This window comes from Staurois parvus, unplaced genomic scaffold (genome assembly GCF_062004578.1).
Source record: "Staurois parvus isolate SC_StPar_1 unplaced genomic scaffold, SC_StPar_1.0 ptg000203l, whole genome shotgun sequence".
Classification (NCBI taxonomy): Eukaryota; Metazoa; Chordata; class Amphibia; order Anura; family Ranidae; genus Staurois; species Staurois parvus.
In genome coordinates this window covers 711,439-735,400 of record NW_028317999.1, presented here as the reverse complement: position 1 = coordinate 735,400, position 23,962 = coordinate 711,439, and the positions used below count along the sequence as shown (strand labels likewise).

The window sequence follows — 23,962 nt, the reverse complement described above, 5'->3', positions numbered from 1 at the left end:
TTAGGCACAAAGGAAAACTGCAAAGGGTTTGTTCATGAACTTGCTCTTGAATATATCCCCCCATTCCTCCACATTCTATTCATCTTCAGTGGATGGCCTTGGCCAATGGCGTACAGTCTTTTTTTTTTTAACCCCCACTACCAGTTCCATTTAGTGCACTTGCATGCCGTGGCCCTATTTATTTTTATGGGTGAGCCATACTTCAGCCTTCCTGTGAGATATGGCTTACCTGAGGGAATGGCATTGTGGTGCACATGCATAGTAAGAAAAGGAACTGGTAGGTGCATTTTCAAAGACACTGGATATGGCCACGCAGTAAAGATCGCTTAAATGCCATGTTTGCTAAAAAGAAAAAACTTGTTCTTTAAGATCCTGTAATAAAATGGGTAATCTTTACAAAGTTAATTGGTATGCTCTTCCTGGTAGGAATATATATGTTTGCACAAATGGATTTTTAATTTGAATGAAAATGTTATAGTAGTTTGTCAGGACACCTGCTGTTCAGCAGTAAAACACTCTGAACAATCAGAGCAGGGGTGGACTGACAACTCATGGGGCCCCCGGGCAATAGGGGATCATGGGGCCCCTGTATCCTCGCCCACACCCAAAAAAGCCTATGAAAAAGCCAATGAAAGGTACCAGGGGCATCTAATAGGGCACCCTACTGACCCCGGGCCCTCGGACAGTGCCCGATTGCTTAAATGGTCAGTCCACCCCTGAATCAGAGGCAGTCCTGGATGTTAAAGATGTCTCCCTGGAAAGATCTTTGATTAAAGTGCAGTTAAAGGCTTCTCTATGACTGTCAAAACAAGTTCCATATACAATTACTATATGATGCAAAAGCCTCATAAAGTAAACAAAAATCTTCCTTTTACTTTCCTTTACTTTTCCTAACTGAGGAAAATCCTCCTTCATTTGTGTCTCATATGCTCCCCCTCCCAGCCACTTCAGCTCTGGGTGGGTTTTAGGAGCAGAGACATTGCTGTCAATCCAGAACGGACTAGGTGTGAGAAAGTGCTGATTGACAAACTGCAGGCTTGTGAATCAGTAACACAATGCTAATGTTCATGTCCCTGCAACATTTGTTCATACTACTTTAATGCAAGCAGGCACAACCTATGTGAGAGTGTCTATCACAGGAAGCTACATTAGGTGGACTTCACTGGTGCGAGCAACAAGTATTGTATTTGTGGAACTTTGCAAGGGATTAAAGAGTAATCTGTAAGTGCAGATGCATTTATAATTGGGACTGCAACACATTTTTTATAATGGGTGGTGTGACGGGAGTGACTTTTGGGGGTGGGGGGACCACTGTTGTTCCTCTTGTGTGTAGCCCACCCTGTGCCTGTTAGGGGTACAGGGTGGTCTGTCCTGATATTGTGTAAACATGTATAGGTGGGGTGTGGGGGTTGTTCATTGTTTACTGCCATGTGGTCCCAGTGTTTGTGTATTGACTTGGTGCGGGGTGTTTCCAGCAGCCCTCCTGATGGGACTGTCTGTTGAGATGTGTCTCTGGTTGCTAAATTTGGTTTGCCCGCCCTGGGTCCTTATGCAGGGATTTGGGTTGCTCCCTTGAATGTTTATATCTTGTGTCTGTGGTAAAATAAAGCAGTTGACTTCCTGTCTTAAGAAGAGTCTGGTGCTATTTTCCTGCATGATCAGTGGTGGGGTCCGTGGATTTGTGTTTGGACAGGGAAACTGAAGTCTAACGGATATACCCTAGTGCGGTCTGGGTCCGGTTCCGTTACAGGTGGCCACAGTACTGCTTTAACTGCACAAACTACCTGTTTTTCAAATGCAATATCCTGATTATACTACCTATTTATATTATGTTGGTTTTCAAAGACTGCAGAACGTGAACTGTATGCTGTATTGAGGCAAAAGAAAAAATAATTACCCATTTCCTTCAGGTTACAGGTCATTGTCAGTTTATCCAATTTTGCTGATTGCATTGACACTTCTCTGCTGCATAGAGTTCCATAGAAAAGTATTGTGTGCTTCATACATATCTCAAGACATGTGGAAATCACATTGACTTGCAAACAGTTTAAATAATTCATAAAAGCATCTTTTGATTCCCATGAATTAGGCATTTCCACTTCTTTTCTGCACATGGTGGATGAGTGGAGCATTATTCATAGCTATTTAAAGGCTTCTTCTTGTGAGCTAAAAGTCAGATGTTTGTGCAGCAGTGAGAACGTAACTGAAGTTGCCATTATATGCTTGTTGCTAACTGGAGATATTCCACCTTGGGCTGTCACCAAAATGTTTGAAAAAGTCAACACAGCAGAGGTTATGGATGACCTATATACAATAGCACATTTTTTTTACACTGGATAAATGCCAGTCACTGCAATTGTTTTTTATAGCCCCCTTCACACAACATTGGTGTGATAAGCAATGTGGAGAAATGCAGACATTCTGCATTTTTCTGAAGTGCGCTGGATTTACCGCAAGTCGCATCACAAAGCACTGCCCTGTGTGGTGATGTGAACATTGCACCACCCCATCACTGAAGCTCACTGGAAGACAAAACTGACAGTGGCTTGCACGCTAAAACAGAATGTTTAGTGCATGGAAAGTGTGAACAAGCCCTAAACGAACATAACGCATAAACACATGCTCTGTTTAAAGGATGAGTTCACCCTTCGTAACATGTTACAGCCATATTCAGGGCGTAACATGTTACAATCAGACTGGCCCCCGCTCATCCCTGCTCCCCGCTTTGACAGCTAGCAAGGGAACTTCTCTACCCTTGCTAGCTGTCAAATTAAAAAAAAAAAACCTGTCCATGCGGGGCTCCACCCGCCCGGCCATGTCACTCATTCACAGTCCTCTGTGAATGAGAGACTACAAGTCCTGACAGCCTTAGTGGCTGTCGGCTTGTAGTCCTCAATGAACTACCTTGGCACTGTGGATTGCCGTGATAGTTCATTCATTCTTCCTGTTAGTATATCTGCTTGCTTGTACATCCTGTACAGGTAAGCAGATAAAATGACAGATCTGCAGGAGACTTGCATGACACCAGCGATCTGGTGCTTTGAAATGTGGAATGATTTCCAGGCTTCTGAAACCAAAAATAACAAATGCACATTTTTTTTATCTGCAAAAAAAATGTGCATTTATTATTTTTTACTTAACCTCCCTAGCGGTCTAAATATGTCCATATTTCTGTGCTCAAATCGGTACATTTTTTTGCATGGAAATATGTATTTTTTTTATTGTAGGCCTGTAATTTTTAGGAATAACTCACTGAAATCTGTCCGAACAAGAGTCTAGTAAACATCCAGGGTATGTTACAATTTGAAACACGAAATCATAAATTATAGTTTAATAAATAATCATAAAAAATAAATGTAATTCAATAATATAATCAAAGCAAAAACACTGAAATTTTAAATATAGCGCCAAGTTCGCACATCACTGAGCAAAGTCGCAAAATAGTTTTCAGTGTCTGATGATGAATTTCCCCACGAATCATTATCACTCAATTCTGCAAGTGGTTCTGATTTACTATCGCTGTTCTCTAGCTGGTCTACAACCGCTTTTGACCTAAAGGGACGCTTTTTGGACGCCATGGACATTTCTCAGTTTCCAGGCAGAAAGAACAGTAAAAATGTAGGCAGGGCACAGGACAAAGCACTAGGGACAAAATGTATGTGAAATAGTTTGATACAGTAATGTTATACTATGTGATTTTAGTGAATTTAGTGAATGTCACTTTTTGTCATTTTCAAAATTCCCGCTGTTCCGTCCCCCTACATCCCAACGCTCGCAGGGGACGGAACCCAGATGGCAGATGCCGGCAACCTCCGGAGGACATTGCCGGGGACACTGCAGGAGGGACATCGCGGGAGAGCAGGACAAGGTAAGTGAAGAACAGATCCTGGAGCAATGCTGCAAGGTATTCCCGAGTGTAGCTCAGCGTTACCGCTTGTGGTGCTGAAACTTTACCCCGAGCTACACTCGGGAATACCCCTAGGAAGGTTAAAGGTAAACATATCCTTTAAATTGGACCTGAACTCAAGACTTTCATATTGATTCATTATAGGAAACATTGAGATACTCTAAAAAATTAACCCTTTGTCTTGAACTCCTCCTGAAAAGTAGAAATGCACTTCTTACTTAGTATGCCATGCACCCCTATGCCTACAGTGTTGTGGCTGTATATATACAGTGTGAGATATAAGGCTCTACTGTCTCTGTCTGTTAGGTCCAGTTCTGAAGGGCATTTTTTACTTTTTTTTACTACCTTCAGAAGGATTATGACCTGAAGGTATGATCTGGCTGTCGTTCAGCATGTCTGCTTTCATGAACACAAATGCTTTGCTTGGCCTTTTAAATGTGGTTAATCATTGGGTATCTCCTTACCTAATATTGTCAAGACATTGTCACTAAATTGGTTAAATTGAGGTATGTGTATGGGTATCTTTAGTTTATAAATCCTTGTTGAATGTGATGTTCTTTAGGCTAGCATTTACAAACACGCTATAAAGCTTTTAATTTGTTCTAATTCGCTAGTTTGAAGCCCTCAAACATCCATCATCTCCAGTGTTTAATACAGGTCATGAAGGTGGTTTTAAACAAACATGTAGCAGGCAGCAGCACTGAACAAGCAATGATTACAAAATAACTGTGACTCAGACCCTGCAGATGCGTGGTATCTTATATATTCACTATTTCATCAGCAATGCAGGTGAAAATAATTAAGATAAGAATCAATTCATTTACAGTAATTATGAGAACCTTTTTTTAATAGGAAAAATGTACCTAGCAGGCACCCTGAATAGTCATATAGTTCCATGTTGCAGATTTAGCCTTTTCACTCCAGATAAGCCATCACAGTGCCAGTTCATACTGAGCAACTGTATTGTTTATTGTGCAGAAAAAAATAAACATTATTTATTGCTTTTTTTTCCCCTTGTGTTTTTAGTTTGATTTTATTTCAACTGATATCACTTTATCAAGACTAAACAATTTTATGTTGAAACATCAATTTTTGTTTAACATTTTATAGTATACTCCTAAGTAAAAAATTAAATCACATAGTTATTAAAACAATATTAAACCCCAAAATAAAAATGTAATATATTGCAGCTTACCAGTTCTTAGTTGTGGAGGTTGCATTAATTATCTTTTTTTGGGCCTTGTTTCCTTTATTTTCACTTGCTGATCCTGCCAATACGTTTGTTATTTTGCAACTTCCTTTACCAAACCAAGATTTTCAGTAAAGCGTCAGAGGGTTGAAACAAATCATTTACAATGGTCAACTTTTGTTAATTTATGTAAAACATTTATTGCAAAATTTAAAAAAAAACTGTACCTGCTTGAATGTGTTAGCTGGCGTTGTGCTTTATTTTTTTTACTCAAATCTATCTAAATCTGCTAGTTTACTACACTCTCCCCAGATTGATAATGCTGTTGTCTAAGGGTGGCTCCTTTAGTCCTCCAGTGGAGTGGAGCCACCCTAGGACAAGAAGTATGTTAGTGGCCAAATCACTGGGTTAAAATAAAAGGGAAAAATCCTTGAAAAAAACAATGTAGCCACCACATTCAAGGATTGATAAGCTACAATATATTAAATATTTATTTTAAGGTTAATATCGCTGTAACATTGAAATGTAAACAACTTTTGTTTTAGAGTGGAGAATGATTAGAACCTTTTACCAGGTTTCAAGTCAAACTGTTTCTTCAGTGGGAAGACATTTGCTTTTTTCCTTTATTGGTGAAGAAGCCCAGTGGGCAGAATATGATGAGAAATCTCCAATGACGATAGTGAAGGTGAAAAAACATATTTTATTAGTTTAGGAAAAGGTTAGAATATTGGTGAGACTTTTATTGTTTGTGCTTTCCCACACTGATGATTCCTATTCCTTGTGTTAAAAGAAATAAAAAACAGAGAAGAAGTCCTGTCACTGAAGCCACAGATAGCAATTAAAAACGTGACAGAATCTCTAACCCTACCCCACTGCATTCTAAACTAAAACATTTTTGTCTAGTGTTGAGCTTTAAAAATATATATTTTGCGGGGACCTACAAAAATGCATTATTGTCACTAAAACACTCTGAAGCTGATCAATAAGAAAGTTTATCCTGCATGTAGGGGCCCGCTCTGGCCCAACTCCAACCCTCTACCCCGTTCTACCCCTCTCTGTTTGCTTTCTTCCATTGCATCAAAGTTCCACCAAATTAGTACTCCAAAGTCACGCAACCTTGGAGTCATACAAGTATGATTGGAGCCCTAGCCTTATTAACTATTACGTATTCCTCAAGTATACTCCATACAACTGCAGCTCTACACAAAAAAAACAATTGTAATTCTTAGAAGGTCTAATGTGCCAACTAACGTTTGTTTTTTCATGTTGCAGTTTAGGCTGTAAATCATATGTATGCCTTTTGTCAAGATCTGTAGTTCTGAAAGACTAAACAATGGTTAACATTAGAAATACTGAAAGAACCCTCTGCACACGCTATATACCCTTTCCAGCAAACTTTGCAATAAAAAAGTAGGGATTTTTAGTTCACACATATTGCAATACATGTTTAAGCTGGTTAACTACGTCAAAGTAATCCCTCTATGGCCAGTCCTACTCTGCTCTACTAATGCAAATGCAGCTGTAGACACAATGCCAACCTGGGGCAAACAGGCACAAAGTGGGGAAGAGCTACTAGGTTTAAGTCTGGCTGCTGATCCGTAATGCAACAAACAAGATATACCTGCTTTAAAATCCCAATAGCTTGTACATGCATTTATCTATCAGGGGTTAAAGGGGTGTAACCTCATGTTAACACTAGAAATACTGAAAAAAACCCTTTGCATGCTGCTATATACCCTTTCCAGCATGAGATTCTAGACTTGCTAGACTCTGCATTGTTTTTCTAATAAAAATTTATTGAAAGAGAAAAATATACTGTATATTCTACTTTTGTGTTAAAACTAAACTCCAGGCAAACCGGTAACACAGCTGAAATACATATATGGGAGCGCTTTTACTTGGAAAATGAGTTGCATTTTTGTCCATCCAGTCCTGAGATTTTGCACACGATAGGTTGTTCATGCCACCCCTCCCTTTCCAAGTCTGAACGTTGCTATATAGGAGATTGCGGGAGACTAATACTCAAGCCAAATTCAAATTATATTCATCTTATTTAACAAATTCAATTTATACCAGTTGCTCTTAAAAATGATATTATTGCTTTATTAAGGAGTACAGATCTACATTAATATGTGTCTTTTATAGCTGCCTGGAGCTCAGCTTTATGAAAAATGGTTGAACTTGTTGTATAGGCAACTAGGCCAAAGGGGTGATATAAGCCAACGTTTAGAGCTTGTGTTTTCATACTACTGTCCAGGTTATGCTAGTTTGTGGCTTCTTTCCTTCCCTATATTAATGTAATTGATTACTGAAAAAACGCAGCTATGATTGACAGTTGAAGAGAAGAGGCCTAGGGCTAGTATTTCTCCCCAGAATTCCACATAGCTATTATTTATCTAGTGCATGCTAATAAGTGAAATGTGGCATCTAAGTTGTTTGCTGTAGGTAAAATTGATTTATCTAAAAAAAAACAGAAAAAAACCCTTACTTTTCTTTTATACCCTTTAAAGAGATTTCATATTGTGCTTCTGTTACCCTCAGTGCTTTCTGAAAGGACAGAAATGATTGACATTTTATATACATATAGCAACAAGTATAGCAGGCACTCCAGAGTCTTCCACAGATGAATGTATGAGAATGCTTTGAGAAAGGCAGTAGGGATACACAGATACCAGTTTTTTAAAGACAGAGTACGTGTACCGATACTGTTTCTCAATTACTCGCCAATACCAATTACCAATGCCTATTTTTAGTGTCACGTGACAGGTTTTTTAGGCTAATGAAAAATTATTACCATTTATAATTATGAAGAAGTGTAACTCAAGACATTGTGCTGGTGATTTAGTGGTAGCCCAGCATTGTATGAATGTATTTACAAATTAAATATTAAATGTAATTATTTTTACGTTTTTAACTTATTTATTTCACTACACTTATTTATTATGCCTCTGCCTTGGTGGTGTAGTGGTAGGCCAGCAATCATAAAATCAGTCACTGGCCTTGGATACATTTATTTTTTACACATAACTCTCAGGTCACCTGCCTCTGTCTTGGAGGTGCAGCGGTAGAGCACTTGCCAGACCTTCTGCAGTCTGGGTGTCACGTCCCACACTGCCACACCCTGATTGACATGTGTGGTTGTAGACATCTGGAAGCCACCCTCACTTGACATCCTTCTGTGTCTCTCTCCATAAAGGCAGCAGTTTTAGCCTGCAGACTTTAAGGTATCATTGTTAGTATGAGAGCATTTGCACGAGTACAATTACTCATGAAAATGCTTAGTATCAGCACTGATACATTATTGCAATAAAGCTATTATACCATCCACCTTCATCTGTGGAAGCCCTTTGAGGTTCTGCTACATAATTCATTTTGTGTAGAACACCAGACTATATCTGTTGGATAGAGTGCTGATATCACCTTCCTTTGCACACATAAGGTGGTGCAGTGGTTGTGGGAGGTGATGTCAGTTTAAAAATTTAGGAAGAGATTCCAAGGTGAAAAATGTAGCCTTGAAAAGGCTAGTCTCTTGCTACAGCAGTCATTGCATAGATGGCAAAGAAACTAAGGGCAGTAATGGGAAAACATTTCTCATTATATTTCCTCAAGTTTTTCTAAAGCGCAGTTGCCCTTTTGATTTTGGATTAGGAGTGACCATAATTTCAAATGATTGCTTCAGCTGTACATGGTTTATTATTCATGTGGCAGCCCCTAACTAGCTGGAGAAGTTTAGGAAGGGAGAGAAATTTACTGAAAACTTTAATTAAGTTTGGCAGATGCTAAAAACATTTTTCACTCCGTAGGCTCAAATTTATCTCTTGTGCTTGCTATATGCACTCAGGGTAATATTAATAGGGCCATGCTTGCCAAGTGCTAGGATTAGCAGTAAGCCTTTGCCGTAAATCAGTATGTAAGCATGATTCTTTCAAGAATTTCTTCCATGTCTGAAAAAGAAAAAAAAGTCTAATCGTAGCACTACGAACACACTGAATTTAGCGTTTGGGCGCTGGAGGACTCCATAGAAAACTTTCCATGTTGTTACACAGCTGAAATCTATAGTGGGATGAATGTGACATATTGGCTCAGTGGTGAGCTTTTCTTGTCTTGCCATGCTGAAGCCCAGCTTTCAGTTCCCACCAGGCATACATCTGTTTTTATGTCCATCCATGTGTTTGTGTGTGTATGTTTATGCATGCTGTGGCATGGCTTTCTTTAGGAATACTAGACCATAAATTACTACCGACTAGTGTGTATGACTCCCCGTGAAATGCTGTAGAAAATATCAGCACTATATAAAATAAAATAAGAAATCTTTTTTTTCTGATTCATTTTTCTATAACTATTTGTCTTCGTACTATATTTACATTTTTAATTAATTTATTTAAAGCGGTATTAAACCCAAAACCAAAAATGTATTATAGTGCAGCTTACCAATCATTGTGTTCCACAATGTTGGGAAATGCTTGCTGTTGACAGAGATTGATGGTGCTTCTTTTATGCTGTCCCTTACCTAACCCATAGTACTTTGGGAAGCCTTTTTCACACATTAAAGTACAATTAAAGGATCCCGTATGGCAGTGTATACTAGTACAAAATCTAGTAACTATATGATGCACACAGCTCACAATCTAAAAGAAAAACATATCTTACCTTCCTGACTGAGCCAAGTCCTCCTTCATTTGTTTCTCATGCTCCTCCTTCCAGACACTGCAGCGTTTTGGTTTCTGCAACAAAGAGAATTAAGTCAATCCAAAAAACAGTGGGCAGGTAGGTGCTGAGTTTAAAGCTACGGGTTTGTGATCAGCAATGACAATGCTGATAGCAAAGTCCCCTGCAAAATCTAGTGTGTTTACATGCCTGACGAAGGGGTCCTACGTGGTTCCGAAACGTTGCACTTGGTCATTTGTGATGCAGTCTTTCTGCAATAAAAGTTTTAGACGACACCTGACAATTCATGGTGTGCTGGTGAATATGTGCATTGACCTAGTGTAAGCAGGCACAGCAAAAATAAGAGTGGCAACTCCTCTCTAAATTGAGGAGCAGGCAGCATTGTTACTACACCATTTCAGGAAGTTGCATTAGGTACATCTCAGCTGGCAGGATCAACAAGCATTTGTGGGGAAAAAACTGCAGATGCCTTTGTAATGCTGTGTATTTTGTTTTTAAGGACATAGTTCAACTTTAAACATTTTTATGTAGAACAAAATGAGTGTGCATTTATGTGTGTGTGTTCAAATTTCCGTAAATGGTAACTGTGAAAACATTTTAATGGGCATCTTTGCATGAGTAGGCCCCTTTGGGTTTTCTGAAATAGATGTGGCTAGGGTTGTTGGGTCTTACAAATAAATGTTATGTCTCTCGAATGTGTATATTCCTTTCTCATATTGGAAATTTGGGAGATGTGGAGAAATTTCAACTTTTTGCACCTGAAAGTAAACAAGACTTTGTAAAAATAGATGTGGATTCCGTTATATGCAGAGTAATCTGAGATGGATTAGTATGGATTTGGAAGTAATAAAGATGAAATATGGTTAAAAGAGAAATGTAATATTTTAAATTGGGTATCTGTTCATATTGAAAAGTACAAGCAGTTATTATTTGTAACTCGGTTACCTGCCTCGAAGGAAAAGCGAATACATAGTCCCAATACATCATGTTGATGGAAAGCAGTTTCCATAAACCAGGAAAGGCTCCAATGCATCGCTGGCACTGAGTTGTTTTTGTTTTCTGTTGGTTTTACTTGGAAGGATGCACTGTCAGAAGAAAGAAAATTAAAATCACTCCTCATAGTCCTGAAAAAGAAACAGGCTTAGCATAAAATGAATTTCCCAGAAACTGGTGTTGTAGTTCTCGTTCAGTAATGCTACGCAGTCATTTTGAACACAAATAATACTTAGTAGAGCTTTTATTTGAAAGTGAACTCCAGGCAAACCACTACATACACAGATGAAATACATATAAGAGGGCTTAGTACCTGCCAAAGCATTTGTATTTAGTCTATTCATTCCTGAGATTTGCACAACCCAGACAGACAACACAGCCAGCCTTGACACCTTACTTTTCTCTACTGGAGGTAAGAAATACAACTAGGTATTGTTCCTGCCCCCATCCTATGACTGGACAGTAAACAAAAAGCAGCATCCTGACGAGCGTATCTCTCTGCTCTCTACTTCTGTCAGGGTGTTCATTGTTGGCACTTAACACAACTGATTGGCTGCTGGTACTGTTTCTATCTCCTCCAGTCTGTGCTCTGCTGTACAGGTGATTGCAAGAAGCTAAGAAGTTCTATTCAAATACTTTCACAAGTTGCCTTTAAAAATGCTATTAAAGCCCAATCGTGCCCTCTTCCTCCTTGTGGCCCCCACTGGTATTTTATGTATAACATTTACCTTTTTAAGAGCCTTCAGGCTGGTCCTCTTCCTCTTCTTTATTCTGGGTAGTCCTCATTAAGAGTCCTCTCACATGGACATTCCATTTGTTTCCTCAGTTCAGTTAAATTTTTTCAAAGAAAAAACGGGTCAGTTTTTACATCGGTTTTTTACATCCACGACCAATGCAAAAACAGACCATTTGTCCATTTACATTTGTTTTTCAACCATTCTATGTTTTTAACAAACATTTAAAAAAACAGATGTTGACGGATGCAGATGTAAATGGATGTAAAAAGATGATCATCCATTTACATCCATTTTTCCATATAGATGCATTGATGTCCATTTTTCTTCCATCAACGGATGGATGAAAAACAGACAAACGGCACACCCATGTGAAAGGTGCCTTATGCAGAGAGCAGCACAGAGGTAGTGGCGTCGGTGCTGCTTTCTGCACTGGTACTGGCACACTGTGAATGAAGGATGGGACATTCAAGGGGACCATTCAATCTGGGAAAACTGAGGTACCTAGGCAGGGCATGGGTGGGGGCAGGTCTGGCTTTATGGTATGTATTGCACCCAAAGTTTCTTCTCTTTTTTTTTTTTTTGTACACTTTATGGGGGAACTATTTCAAGCAATGCAAGTTTATCCCAAAGTGGGGCTTTAATAGTTTTTCACATACCTCCATGAATTTGTGTTTACCTGCACAGAGGTCCATTTCAAATATATCTTAGTTTATATGCATCTTAGTTTTTTTTATATATCTGAGTTTTAAATACTGTTATCAAAGGTAGCCCTCCCCCTACCCCCAAGGTATTCTTAATTTTTTTTTTAGACAGGACAAGAAAGAGTGGAAATTGTGTTTCTAACAGTACTTTTCACATTCTATATTACCGTGTGTGTGTGTGTGTTACCATGGTATCATTGTGAATCTGCTGTAACCAAGATTCTCTTAGATTGTAAAGCCCATAAATTTTGTGAACCATTTAAATAATTGTCCAGTTTATAGTAATTAACTGATTTGCTCAGCCGTACACATATACAGTGTGGTGGTGTTTTGACATATACCACACTTCCAAATCTTAATAGCCTAATAAATTTAGAAATCTCTTTTGTTACGACCTTTTGTTATGTAAATGTGACATATCGCTTTAAAATGAACGACTTTTTATGAGATTAATCCCATGCAATAAATATCTTCAGTGCTCTCTGCTTCATCTGCTTATGCTGTCTCTGCTGTTTCTTTACAGAATGATTGAGGACGGTGGGAAAAGGGCGAATAACATGGCCGACAAAAGGCAGTTGTTTGCAGAAATGCGTAAGTATTACCATTTATTATACTGAAACTATGGCAGACTCATTTTTGTTTGCAATCCAAAATATTACTGTAATCATCTATATAGCTACAGAGACTGTATTCCTACATTTATTATTTCATATTATCTACAGAGAGCTTTAGAGGGTCAAGCCACGTGAAATCTGATAAATAGTGGCTCAGATGAATTAAATTACTTCTTACATGTTTTTAGGTACTCCAGGGCTGAGATCTTCCTACCTGAGTTTCTTGCTGTGAGTCTTACTCCTCCTGCTGAATTCTCTATAGTAAAATAAATCTAACCCATAATAGGAAGAGAACCCCGCTTAGAATGGAAACAGTCATGGAGCATTGACCTCAAGCACAGAGAGATGCAAGCAGCTAAATATTCAGTTCATATATTGTACATGAAATGAACTTGTAAAAAAAAATCTTCATTTCTGTTAAGCCAGTCTTGTGATTTACAAACCTTTGTCAAATTATATAGCTGGCTCTGACATTTTAGGGAAGAGTCTCCAGGTCAAATCCTATGGAACCCACCACCATTGTGATCTCTTAACTTTTCTACCCTGAAGGAACTCTTAATACAATTTTCAGGTCTCATGGAACTCTGCTATAAATTGTTATATAAACAGCTCATGACACATTATCATGCTCAATAACTTGTAGAAAATTTTAAATAAAAATAAAACTGTGGTTTCCTCCCACATTACAAAGACATGCTGGTAGGTTAATTGCACTGCCCTTGCGATCTGTAGCAGGTGTAAGTGCAAAGTTAACAGAACCCCAAATGTAGGTCGCAAACGCACTGGGTTGACTGCATCGTATCACATGGTACAAAAGTACTATGCAATCTGATTACAGTGCCTTTCCAAAAGTAGTGCATTCACTTCTTTTAGTGCAGTATTGTTTGATTTCAGCCTACTCAAACTGAATAGGCTGAAATTGCACTGCAAAGAGCTGCATGTGAATTGCACAGGAGCATACAGCATGCTCCTGTGCAATAGTCATGCAGATCCTAGTGTGAATGGGCCCTCTCAATTACTGATCAGTGCAACTCATCAGATCATATAAAAGTTATTAATTAGTAATCACTGCCCCCCAGATCATTTAACAATTATCAATCACTGCCCCCCCTCCCCCAGCATAGTGATGTGGACTCTGTGGAGGGTCAGTATTATAAGTCCCAGAAGAAGCAGTCACTCACTGTCCAGCCTCTTCATGCTCTAGACCTGCTCAGCTTTTTTTGCCTGGCTGCACCCCGCTCTCCTGGTCCAGGGGGTCCAGCCGGGTACAGGAGCCAGAGGAGATGCCAATGGATTTCAGAGTCACTGGGGGACAGGAAGGTACATAGGCCAAAGGAAAGCTGCAGTGAAAGTCTCCCTTGTAGACCGATCAGCGGCAGGTAGAACTGCTCTTAGCAAGCCGAGGTCCGGGACAACATGGACTGCTCTGTGCACTCCATTTCCCCCTCTCCCTCCATGCCTGCCCAAGTTAGAGGTGTGTAGTTCCTTGATCCACCAGACCATGTGGGGGGGGGGGGAGATCAGCGCCAGAGATCAGCCACTACTGGACAGCATCGGGGGGGAGTTAGTTATTGTCAGCCCATCCACATGGGGAGATCACTGTGTGTGTAGATCCTTCCCGTGACACTGGTTGGCTGTGATCTCCTCCTCACCAGGCTGTGATCTCACTACTGTACATTGTATCCATTCCAATCCCACATCTGCACTCACTACTCCACAGGTGCAGCTCATCCATGGGTGCAGTGTGGGTCAGAGCACAGTGCCCCCCCCCCCCTCAGGGCTCGTGTGCAGTGAACACCTTGCACCCATGGATGATACGCCACTGATGCAGTGTGAATGAAGAATGAGAAATCAAACCCACTGTTGACACAATAGGCATTGCAATGGGTCATGACAGAAAAGACAGAGCTACATCAAACATACAAGACAGAGCTCCTGCACCAAAATTCCAACAATTGCCAGGATGTTGCTATAACAAATGGTCACAATAAGTCTGTTGTGACATGCAGTCCCAGCCAAGTTGCTGGTGTGTATGAATGTGAGTTCTGGAACTTAGATTGAATGCTCTTTGAGGGTTAGGGACTGTTGTGAATGTACAATATATACAGTATGTAAAGCGCTGCGTAAATTGACAGCGCTATTTGGGTACCTGTAATAAATAAATAATTTATGTGGCATACCTATACTTGGGTGGTTATAGCTGACTGCCTAAATGATTAACAGTCTTTGATCAGTTTTATTCACGATTTGTAAATTTCTACGTTTAAAAACCAATGTTTAAAATTTTTTTTTTGTATAATTTTTTTTATTTTACAAATAATGAAGTTTTCCTAATAACATTTAAAAAAAGAAAGGTCAACGCTGGAGGCAAGCTAGTTGACAGTCAATGTAAACCTCTAGTACCCAAGCTGTGGACATTTGGTATATGATGTGCAGCCCTCAGGCCTCAGCAATGGGAACATTGATTAGGGTATTAGCATTGATCTCTAATAGCTTATAATATTTTCCCAGTTTGGTATTGTCTTGTGCAGCATATTCCCAGCCAAAAATGTAGCATGTCTACACTGTCTGACCCTCATTTCCTCTGTTAGGCATGCAGTTTCTGACAGTCACCAAAGCATTACATTACATATTGAACATTATGTGTCGCCCTTTGTTGATGTCAGTGGCCACATTTTATGCCCCCTTTAGCTCATAAATTGTTAACCACTGGTGTAAGTGTGTCCCTCTTCTTGAGTCATTAAAGTGAAAAATAGCTAATTATGTACAGTAGTTGAAATGGTTACAGTTAAGGATATTGCAATATACAAACGTTTGCTACCTTACACTATACTATTTTCTGGTTTTGCTGTACAGTTTCTATAACTAGTTGTAAACGTTCGGCATGCTGCACATGCCCCAAATAAGTCACCACTGTACACAGGACATGTGTAGCACCTCCAGTCTCTTTGCCTTGCTTCTAGCCCCTCCCCTCCCTTTATACTGAAGCTGTTGGCTGTGATGAATCATAGCTGGCATTACAGTATACTCAGAGAAGAAGTCAGCAGCTCCAGCTGTCTAAAATTCGATCTAGCAGTGTATATAAACAACACTGCTCCATACAAAGTTACATATTATTACTTTTGCAACATTCTGTTCTTTCATCTTCAGATCAGAGGGATGAACATAGATCTGCAGATGATGTTAGTTAAAGCAACCTGACAAGTAAAAAAAAAAAAAAAAAAGTTGTAGAAATGTTCCCCTGTTAAACCCTTTATTAAACCCTTAGTTTACTCTAATCAGCACCAATTAACTCCTTTAGTATCCTCTTTTATTTTATTTTGTATTTTTTGTTTGTTTCTTTTTCCTTAACTATTAATATTCAAACTTCTTTTTGTCTTGTTAGTTAATATTTTATACATTTAACATATATTTACACATTTCCCATTTTAAAAGTGCAAAATTGGAAGAAAAAAAAACGTTTTATTTGTAAATAACTGTACAATGCTTCATACCAGAATCATAATTTTAGTGTCATGTTAAAATGATTTTAAAGGTTTATTTTTTAAAATAAAAATGAACAAACATGTCTATAGTTACCTGCTGTATGCAGTGGTTTTGCACAGAACAGCCTGGATCCTCCTCTTCTCAGGTCCCCCTGCAGGCTCTCCTGGCCTCTCCCTTCTGTCGGGTGCCCCCACAGCAAGCAACTTGAAATGGGGGCACCCACTGCTCTGTGTGTCCGTTCACACACACAGCCATGGCTTGGCCCCACCCCCCTCTTATCATTGGCTCAGTGGCTGTGATTGACAGCAATGGGAGCCAATAGCTCCTGTGTCTGTCTCAGCCAATGAGAAGAGGGAGTCCTGGGATAGAAAAGACTCTAGTAACATTACTGGACTGAGAGGGGGCTTAGGTGAGAACTGGGGGGACTGGGGGCTGCTGCACACAGAAGGTTTATTACCTTCATGTATAGAATGCATGAAGGTAAAAAACCTTGAGCCTTTAGAACCACTTTAAACAGGACAAATTACAGAATACAATATTCACATTTTATGTGCAGTAACACTATTTTTAAACTAACACTGCTCACATAAAAGTGGCTTTTGTTAAGTATTGTTGCATTTTATAATCTAAGGGCTGTGAAAAAAAATCATTGTTGCAAGAAAATATCATGAAAAGAAGGCCTTGATTGTCCTAAAAAAACAATATAGGTGATACCTTGTTATCTTTAGTAATGACAAAGTTACTGCCCAATAAACAGGTCCATAGCAGATATGTAAAAATTGCCCTGGTCCATAGAAGGTGAACGGGTGTGAAAGGCAAAGTGGTTAAAGGCTAAGCTCACCTTTAGCAGCATGTTACACTCATATTTAGGATGTAACATGCTCCTATGCAGCCACCTCCTGCCACCAGTGCTCCCCACTTTGTGATAGCAAGCAGGGGATCTTCTTCCTGCTGTCACAATTTCGGTTGGTCATTGCAGCTGACGGCTTGTAGTTCTTAATGAACTGCAAAGGTTCATTAATTGTTCCTGTCATTCAGTAATTGCCTGCCCATATCAGAGGTATAGACAAGGCAGCTTATTGAGATCCTGCATGATGCTGCCATTCCACCTGCAATCTACTGAGGCTGCAATGTAAAAAAAAATAAAGTATACAAGCACATTTTTTTACCTGCAAAAAAATTTGCATTTAATATTATTATGATTATTATTATTAATAATAATAATAATAATAATAATAATTTTATTTATGTATTATTTACAAAAGGGTCTTCTCCTTAAATCACCTCCCCACTTATTGGATGGAAGTCATGGTGCTGATTCATTGATCAGTCAGCTGGCTGTTGGTAGAAAGGTGACCTAGAAGCTCTATTGTTGAACTAGGAAAAAAAGTGAATTGCCTACCTGGGAGTGTGTAGTTCACATGATTCTAATACAGAATGTTGCCTGCACTCAAAGGAACCCTGTGAAGCCCAAAAAATTTTAGTTTCTTATTACTTTTGTGATGCTGTCTTCACAATAAATTTGAAACACAGTTATTTGAGCTGCTGGTGACTTTGTATATTCCTATCTGGTTTTGGCACAACATTATTCACAACGTCAAGTACTGTGAGAAGCACAGCTTCTACTTGGACTTTACTGCGGCCCAAGACGGCTATGAATTCGTCCCAACACAAAATCGTTAACTTACCTAAAAAACCTTTTTTTGTAAAAACGTGTTTACATACGGCGAGATCACATGCGATTGAAGAAAAATTTTACGGTATCTCTTTACTGGACTTTTATACATTTTATCTTCACAAATAAAAATATCCCACTCTTCACAATCACGCCTTATTATGTCATTAGTTTTCAGCAGCACCTATATTTGTGAGCAACTATTTTCAAGAATGAAGCACATGAAGGGCAAAATTAGAACCACAATATCTGATGAACACCTTGAGAATTCATTGAGACTTGCTACTACATCCGTCAAACCAGATATTGCTGCGTTAGTGTATCAAAAACTCAAAAATTGCACTAGTTTTATGTTGCCCTCTTTTGCTTTTATAATAAAAAGTATTACAAAAAAATTAAAGCTTATCACTCAGGTACATTATCTACATCAGTGATCCTTAACTTGTGATCTGCCTGACTTTTTCTGCTCATCGGCTATCTTTATTGTTAGTGTATTTTATGTGTGTCCCAAGACAATTCCTCTTCTTGCAATGTGGCCCAGGAAAGTCAAAAGGTTGTACACCTCTAGTCTATACAGAATGACAACTCTATTGGCAGGTATTATGTGTAATCTGTAATTTGTTATCTGCTCTGGTTCTCAACAGTGCAGGTTTTTAAATTTGTAAATTGTTCAGCATGAGGCTTGCCACCTGTTGGCTAAAAATGGAAAATATGAAATATTCATATGAAAAGTGACATATTTCCTGATTCAGTAGAAATACAAAAATACATTTTGTTTTAAGCTCTCAGCATAATAAAAAAAAAGCTATGGTAAACCGTTTATGTTATGTTTATGTTGCCTTTAAAATGTGAGGAAGGCAATAAAAAAATCAATCAAAAGCAGTTATATATTTATTTTATTTAGTTATTTCAGGCACTTATATAGTGCCATCAATTTATGCAGAGCTTTACTTATATATTGTACATTCACATCAGTCCCTACCATCAAGGAGCTTACAATCTAAGGTCCCTAACTCATATTCATACATATACAGTACAATATAGGGCCAATTTAAACAGGCTCCAATTAACTTATCAGCATATGTTTGAAGTGTGGGAAGAAACTGGAGTACCGGGGGAAACCTATGCAGGTACAGAACATGGAAACTCCATGCAGGTAGTGCCGTGGTTGGGATTCAAACCAATTGCCCTAGTGTTTCTAGGCAGAAGTGATAAGTCACTGTGCTGCTCCATTCATTGCAATGTCAGTTATTCAGTTGACATCTGCAGTCCTTTGTATAGCAGTCAGTGTGCTGGTGCTTCTTTGTCTAGTCAGCAAACAAGTGGGCTATTTCTTCTGAAAGCATTGCTGTTCCTGCAGTGAAGATCAGGGACCTGATTGCTCTGTGTGACAGGGGTTCCTGCTGGATCACAGGACTGTCTAAGCAGAATAACATATCCTTGGTAGGTACAACAGTTCTCATATATTTCATCTGTGTGTTTAGCTGTTTCCTTGGAGGTTAGCATTAAAATAATATGTCCTTTTAAGCCCAACCTTTGGCAAAAAAATGCCAAAAAACTTGTAGTGGGTCTGTGCCTGCACTGCAATGATTAATTGCTCTTTTATGCCAAGAGGAAAAATAAAAGGAAATTCAATTACCCAACCCCAGGCTTCTTCCTGCAACTAGACCAGATCGGAGCAGGGTCCATTTCCATGCACTGGACATAAGGATGTGAGGGACAAGCCAACACCGGATCATGGGGGAGCATTTCCTGCAGGGGAAGGGGGGGGCAGAGGATCAGGTAAATAAAACCCTTTCTCCTCAGGTAAGTAAAACCCTTTCTCCTCTCCCCTAAACAAAATGGACAATTAACCCTTGTAGTGTAAGCACAGCCACACTGCAAGTGATCTTTTTTTTTTTTCTGCCTGCAGTTGGGCTTTAACAATACATGGCAACAAAGAACTCCTATGGAGATATCTTTGTAATGAGAAAAGATATGTCATCATTTTTTCTTGTTAACATGTTCTTTGCCACCTACCTATAAACAGCTACAACACCGACCCATAAAAAAGTATGTTGTTTGAAAAGTGACTTGAAAAACACCATATCCCTTGTGCTTAGAGCCCACGTTACTCTGTCAACACATTTCTGTTCCCAGGAGAAGAGCAACAAATGGAATGGAAGGGAATACTGGCTAATTGATTATCAGGCTTTTGTTAGAGCAAGAAAGAACTCTTTGACAGTACCACATAATTACTGAATAATTGCCTTTAAAATGTTCACAGTTAAAAACATGAGCTGGAATCATGCAAGTCAGAAGGTGAGAAAAATAAAAAAAGGAATATTATTACTCGCAGTGCCTGGCTCCACTACAAATAGGTTTTCATAGAATACACCTAATACTATTCAGTATATACTAAGGTTAGTAACGTTAATGACACATAGAATCCTGTAATCCTGACTTTTGCACTTATTTATGCTTTCGTTCACTCAGCATCAATATAAATGTTATCTGTGTGTGTGTGCGTATATATGTGTGTGTGTGTGTGTGAGAAAAGTATGTGAACCCCTTGGAATAAAGTGATTGTAGAGTCTTGTTTTTTTTTGTTTTTTGTTTTTTTAAATAAACCGCTTTATACTTACCTGCTCAGTGCAATGCAAAGGAACCACACAGAGTGGCTCCTCTTTTTGAGTCCCCCGTGGGTGCTGCTGGTTCCTCCTGTTCTTGGTGTGTTACCATAGGAAGCTGCATCCTATTGCTAACCTTTGTGTTAGATCCCAAGCCATGCTGCCTGTGTCCATTGAAAAAGATAGCGAGGCTCAGCCCCGCCCCATGCTTATCAAGTGAGGACTTGGGTAAATATAAGGGGGAGTGAGGGGGTGATAGTTTAACCTAAACATTTTTAACTTAATGCAAGAAATACATTATGGTAAAAAATATTTAGGCTTTACAACCACTTTAACTGGTTTTCTGCAGTATTTTGCCATAAAATGTGATCTGATCCTTATCCACGTCACACCAATAGACATACACAATGTATTTAAAGCAGAACTCCGGTTAAAAATGTTATTTTCCCATGCAGTGGGGCTGTGCCCGCACAGCATGGGTTAAGTGCTTGTTTTGCCTAGGGGATTAGGGTAAAGCTATACTTACCCATTCCTCCGATCCTCTGGAAAACCATGCTCCCCCACGTCCAAATTTGCCCAGATTTCTTCTTTAAACTGATAACACACAAACAATTCTAGATTCTCATTTCTTTATTGAACACACCCATTAAACAATCACAGTGCTGGCAGAAAAAGTAAGTAATTAGTTTGAAGGTGTAGTTTAGAGCTACTTTGATTGGTAAAAGATCAATCGACTTGGGTACAACTAGTGTGTTGGACTTGTAGTATGTGATTTGCCAACGGCTATAGCTTCCCGCGATCTACTCCCTGCCAGGAGAACACAATAGCTCCACAGGAGAGATTCCCTGATCAATACTGACTGTTTTCCTGAAACCAAAATCGCCTAATCTTTGGCCTGCCTAAGACTGCTGTTCATAAGAACCATCGGCTGATGTGAATCATGTCTTGCAAAAAGAAGCTCTCTGAAAACATACAATCAAGAGTAGGTGATCTGCAGAAGGCTGGAAATGGATACAAAATAATATCAAAGTGTTTAGGCATCCACCAACTGACAGACAAATTGTCTATAAATGGAGACAGTTTAATACTGTGACCATACTTACTAGAAGTGGGTACCCAGCCAGGATGACTTACAAGGCATTACGCAGAATCCTCAATGTGGTAAAGAAGAACCCACAAATAACAGCTAAAGGCTTGAAGACATCACTGGAACTGGCAAATCCCTGTTCATGAATCTACAATATGTAAGTCTTTCAACAGGCAGGGTTTTCATGGCAGAACTCCATGGAAGAAGCCTCTGCTTTCCAAAGAAATCTCTCTACACCTAAAGTTTGCCAAACGGCACTTTGGCAAACTGCAGCACCACTGGGAAAATGTTTTCTGGACTGATGAAACAAAAGTTGACCTGTCCTGGAAGAATACTCAGCACTATGTATGGTGAAAAAAAGGCACAGCTTACCAACATCAAAACATCCCAATGGTGAAGTATAGTGGAGGGAACATCATGATTTGGGCTTGCTTCACTGCCTCAGGGCCTGGACCGCTTACCATCATTGAGGGGAAAATGTATTCCCAAGGTTACCAAAATATCCTACAGGATAATGTCAAGGTTGCGGTCCGCCAGCTGAAGCTTAGTAGAAGTTGGTTGATGCAGCAGGACATTAACCCTAAACATCGAAGTAAATCCACCACAGACAGGCTTCAAAAAAAGAAAATGCACCTTCTGGAGTGGCCCAGTCAGAGCCCAGACCTTAACCCCCATAGAGATGCTGTGGAATGACCTCCTACATCCTACAAGTGTGTCTAAGCTGAAACAGTTTTGTAAAGAGCAGTGGTCAAAAATTCGTCCTGAAAGTTTTGCAGGTCTGATTCAGAGCTACCAAAAGTGCTTGCTTGAAGTCATTGTGTGCCAAAATAGGTTCAGCCAGCTATTAACTCCAAGGGTACACTTACTTTTCCCTGCAGCACTGTGAATGTTAATGGGTGTGTTCAATAAAGACATGAGAAATTAGAACTGTGTATGTTGTCAACTTAAAGCAAAGCTCCACCCAAAAGGGGAAGTGCTACGTTAAGACCTTGTCCCCGACTCCCCTTTAAGGATTGGCACCTTTGGGGGCGGTACCCAAATTTGACAGGTACCCACTCCCACTCCATTGCCTAGACAACTGGAAGCGGAACTTGAACCCCCCCCCCCCCCCCCCGTAGTCTACTGAGACACATCCCAGAAGACTACAGGACCATTCAAAAAGCGCAACGCTACTCGCATATGCGCAGTGGGCAAGTATGTCACAGCCGGTGCCCACACTGAAGATGCCAGCGCCAAGGAGACAGGATGGTCGGTCAACCCAGCTGGTGTGAGGACAACGCAGGATCGTGGGACAGGTGAGTGTCCATTTTTTTAAAAGTCAGCAACTACAGTTTTTGTAGCTGCTGACTTTTATTTTTTTTTTTAATTCTGAATGGACCTCCACTTAAGTGTTTGTCTATTGTTGTGACTTAAATAAGGAGCAGATCAAATTTTATGGCAAAATAGAGCAGAAAATACGTTAATTCCACATACTTTTTCTTGTGAGTGTGTGCATATACAGTTGCAAGAAAAAGTATGTGAACCCCTTTGGATTACGTGGAGTTTTGCATGAATTGGGCATAAAATGTGCTCTGAACGTCATCTAAGTCACAACAATAGAAGAACACAGTCTGCTGAACATAATACTACACAAACATTAGATGTTGCCATGGTTTAATTGCACATAACATGTAAACATTCACAGTGCAGGGAGGAAAAAGTATGTGAACCTTTGGACTTAATAACTGCTTGACCCTCCTTTGGCAGCAATAACCTCAACCAAACGTTTCCTGTAGTTGCAGATCAGAGCTGCACAACGATCTGGAGTCATTTTGGACCACTCCTCTTCACAAAACTGTTTCAGTGTAGCAATATTCTTGGGATGTCTGGTGTGAATCGCTCTCTTAATGTCATGCCACAGCATTTCAATCGGGTTGAGGTCGGGACTCTGACTGGGCCACTCCAGAAGGCGTATTCTGTGCTGTTGCAGCCATTGTTTTGTTGAATTACTTGTATGCTTTGGGTCATTGTCCTGTTGCATCACCCATCCTCTGCGGCGCTTCAATTGGCGGACAGATGGTTGTACGTTTTCCTGCATAATGTCTTGATAAACTCTGGAATTCATTTTCCCATCAATGACAACAATCCGTCCAGGCCCTGTGGCAGCAAAGCAGCCCCAAACCATGATGCTCCCTCCGCCATGTTTTACAGTGGGGATGAGGTTTTGATGTTGGTGTGCTGTGCCTTTTTTTCTCCACACATAGTGTTGTGTGTTCTTCTCAAACAACTCAATCTTGGTTTCATCTGTCCACAGTAT

The 23,962-nt window shown here is 39.6% G+C and overlaps 1 protein-coding gene across 27 annotated transcripts in view; it reads left to right on the top strand.

Annotated features, from left to right (window-relative positions):
* The window catches only part of DTNA (dystrobrevin alpha), a 339,219-nt gene that overhangs the window by 177,317 nt on the left and 137,940 nt on the right, over positions 1 to 23,962 (top strand). For all 27 annotated transcript variants that reach the window (XM_089678322.1, XM_089678323.1, XM_089678320.1 and 24 more), the window contains one exon: positions 12,719 to 12,786. In XM_089678322.1, the coding sequence (XP_089534448.1) occupies positions 12,720 to 12,786 (67 nt within the window). In that variant the 5' untranslated portion in view covers position 12,719. The remainder of the gene's footprint in view (positions 1 to 12,718; positions 12,787 to 23,962) is intronic.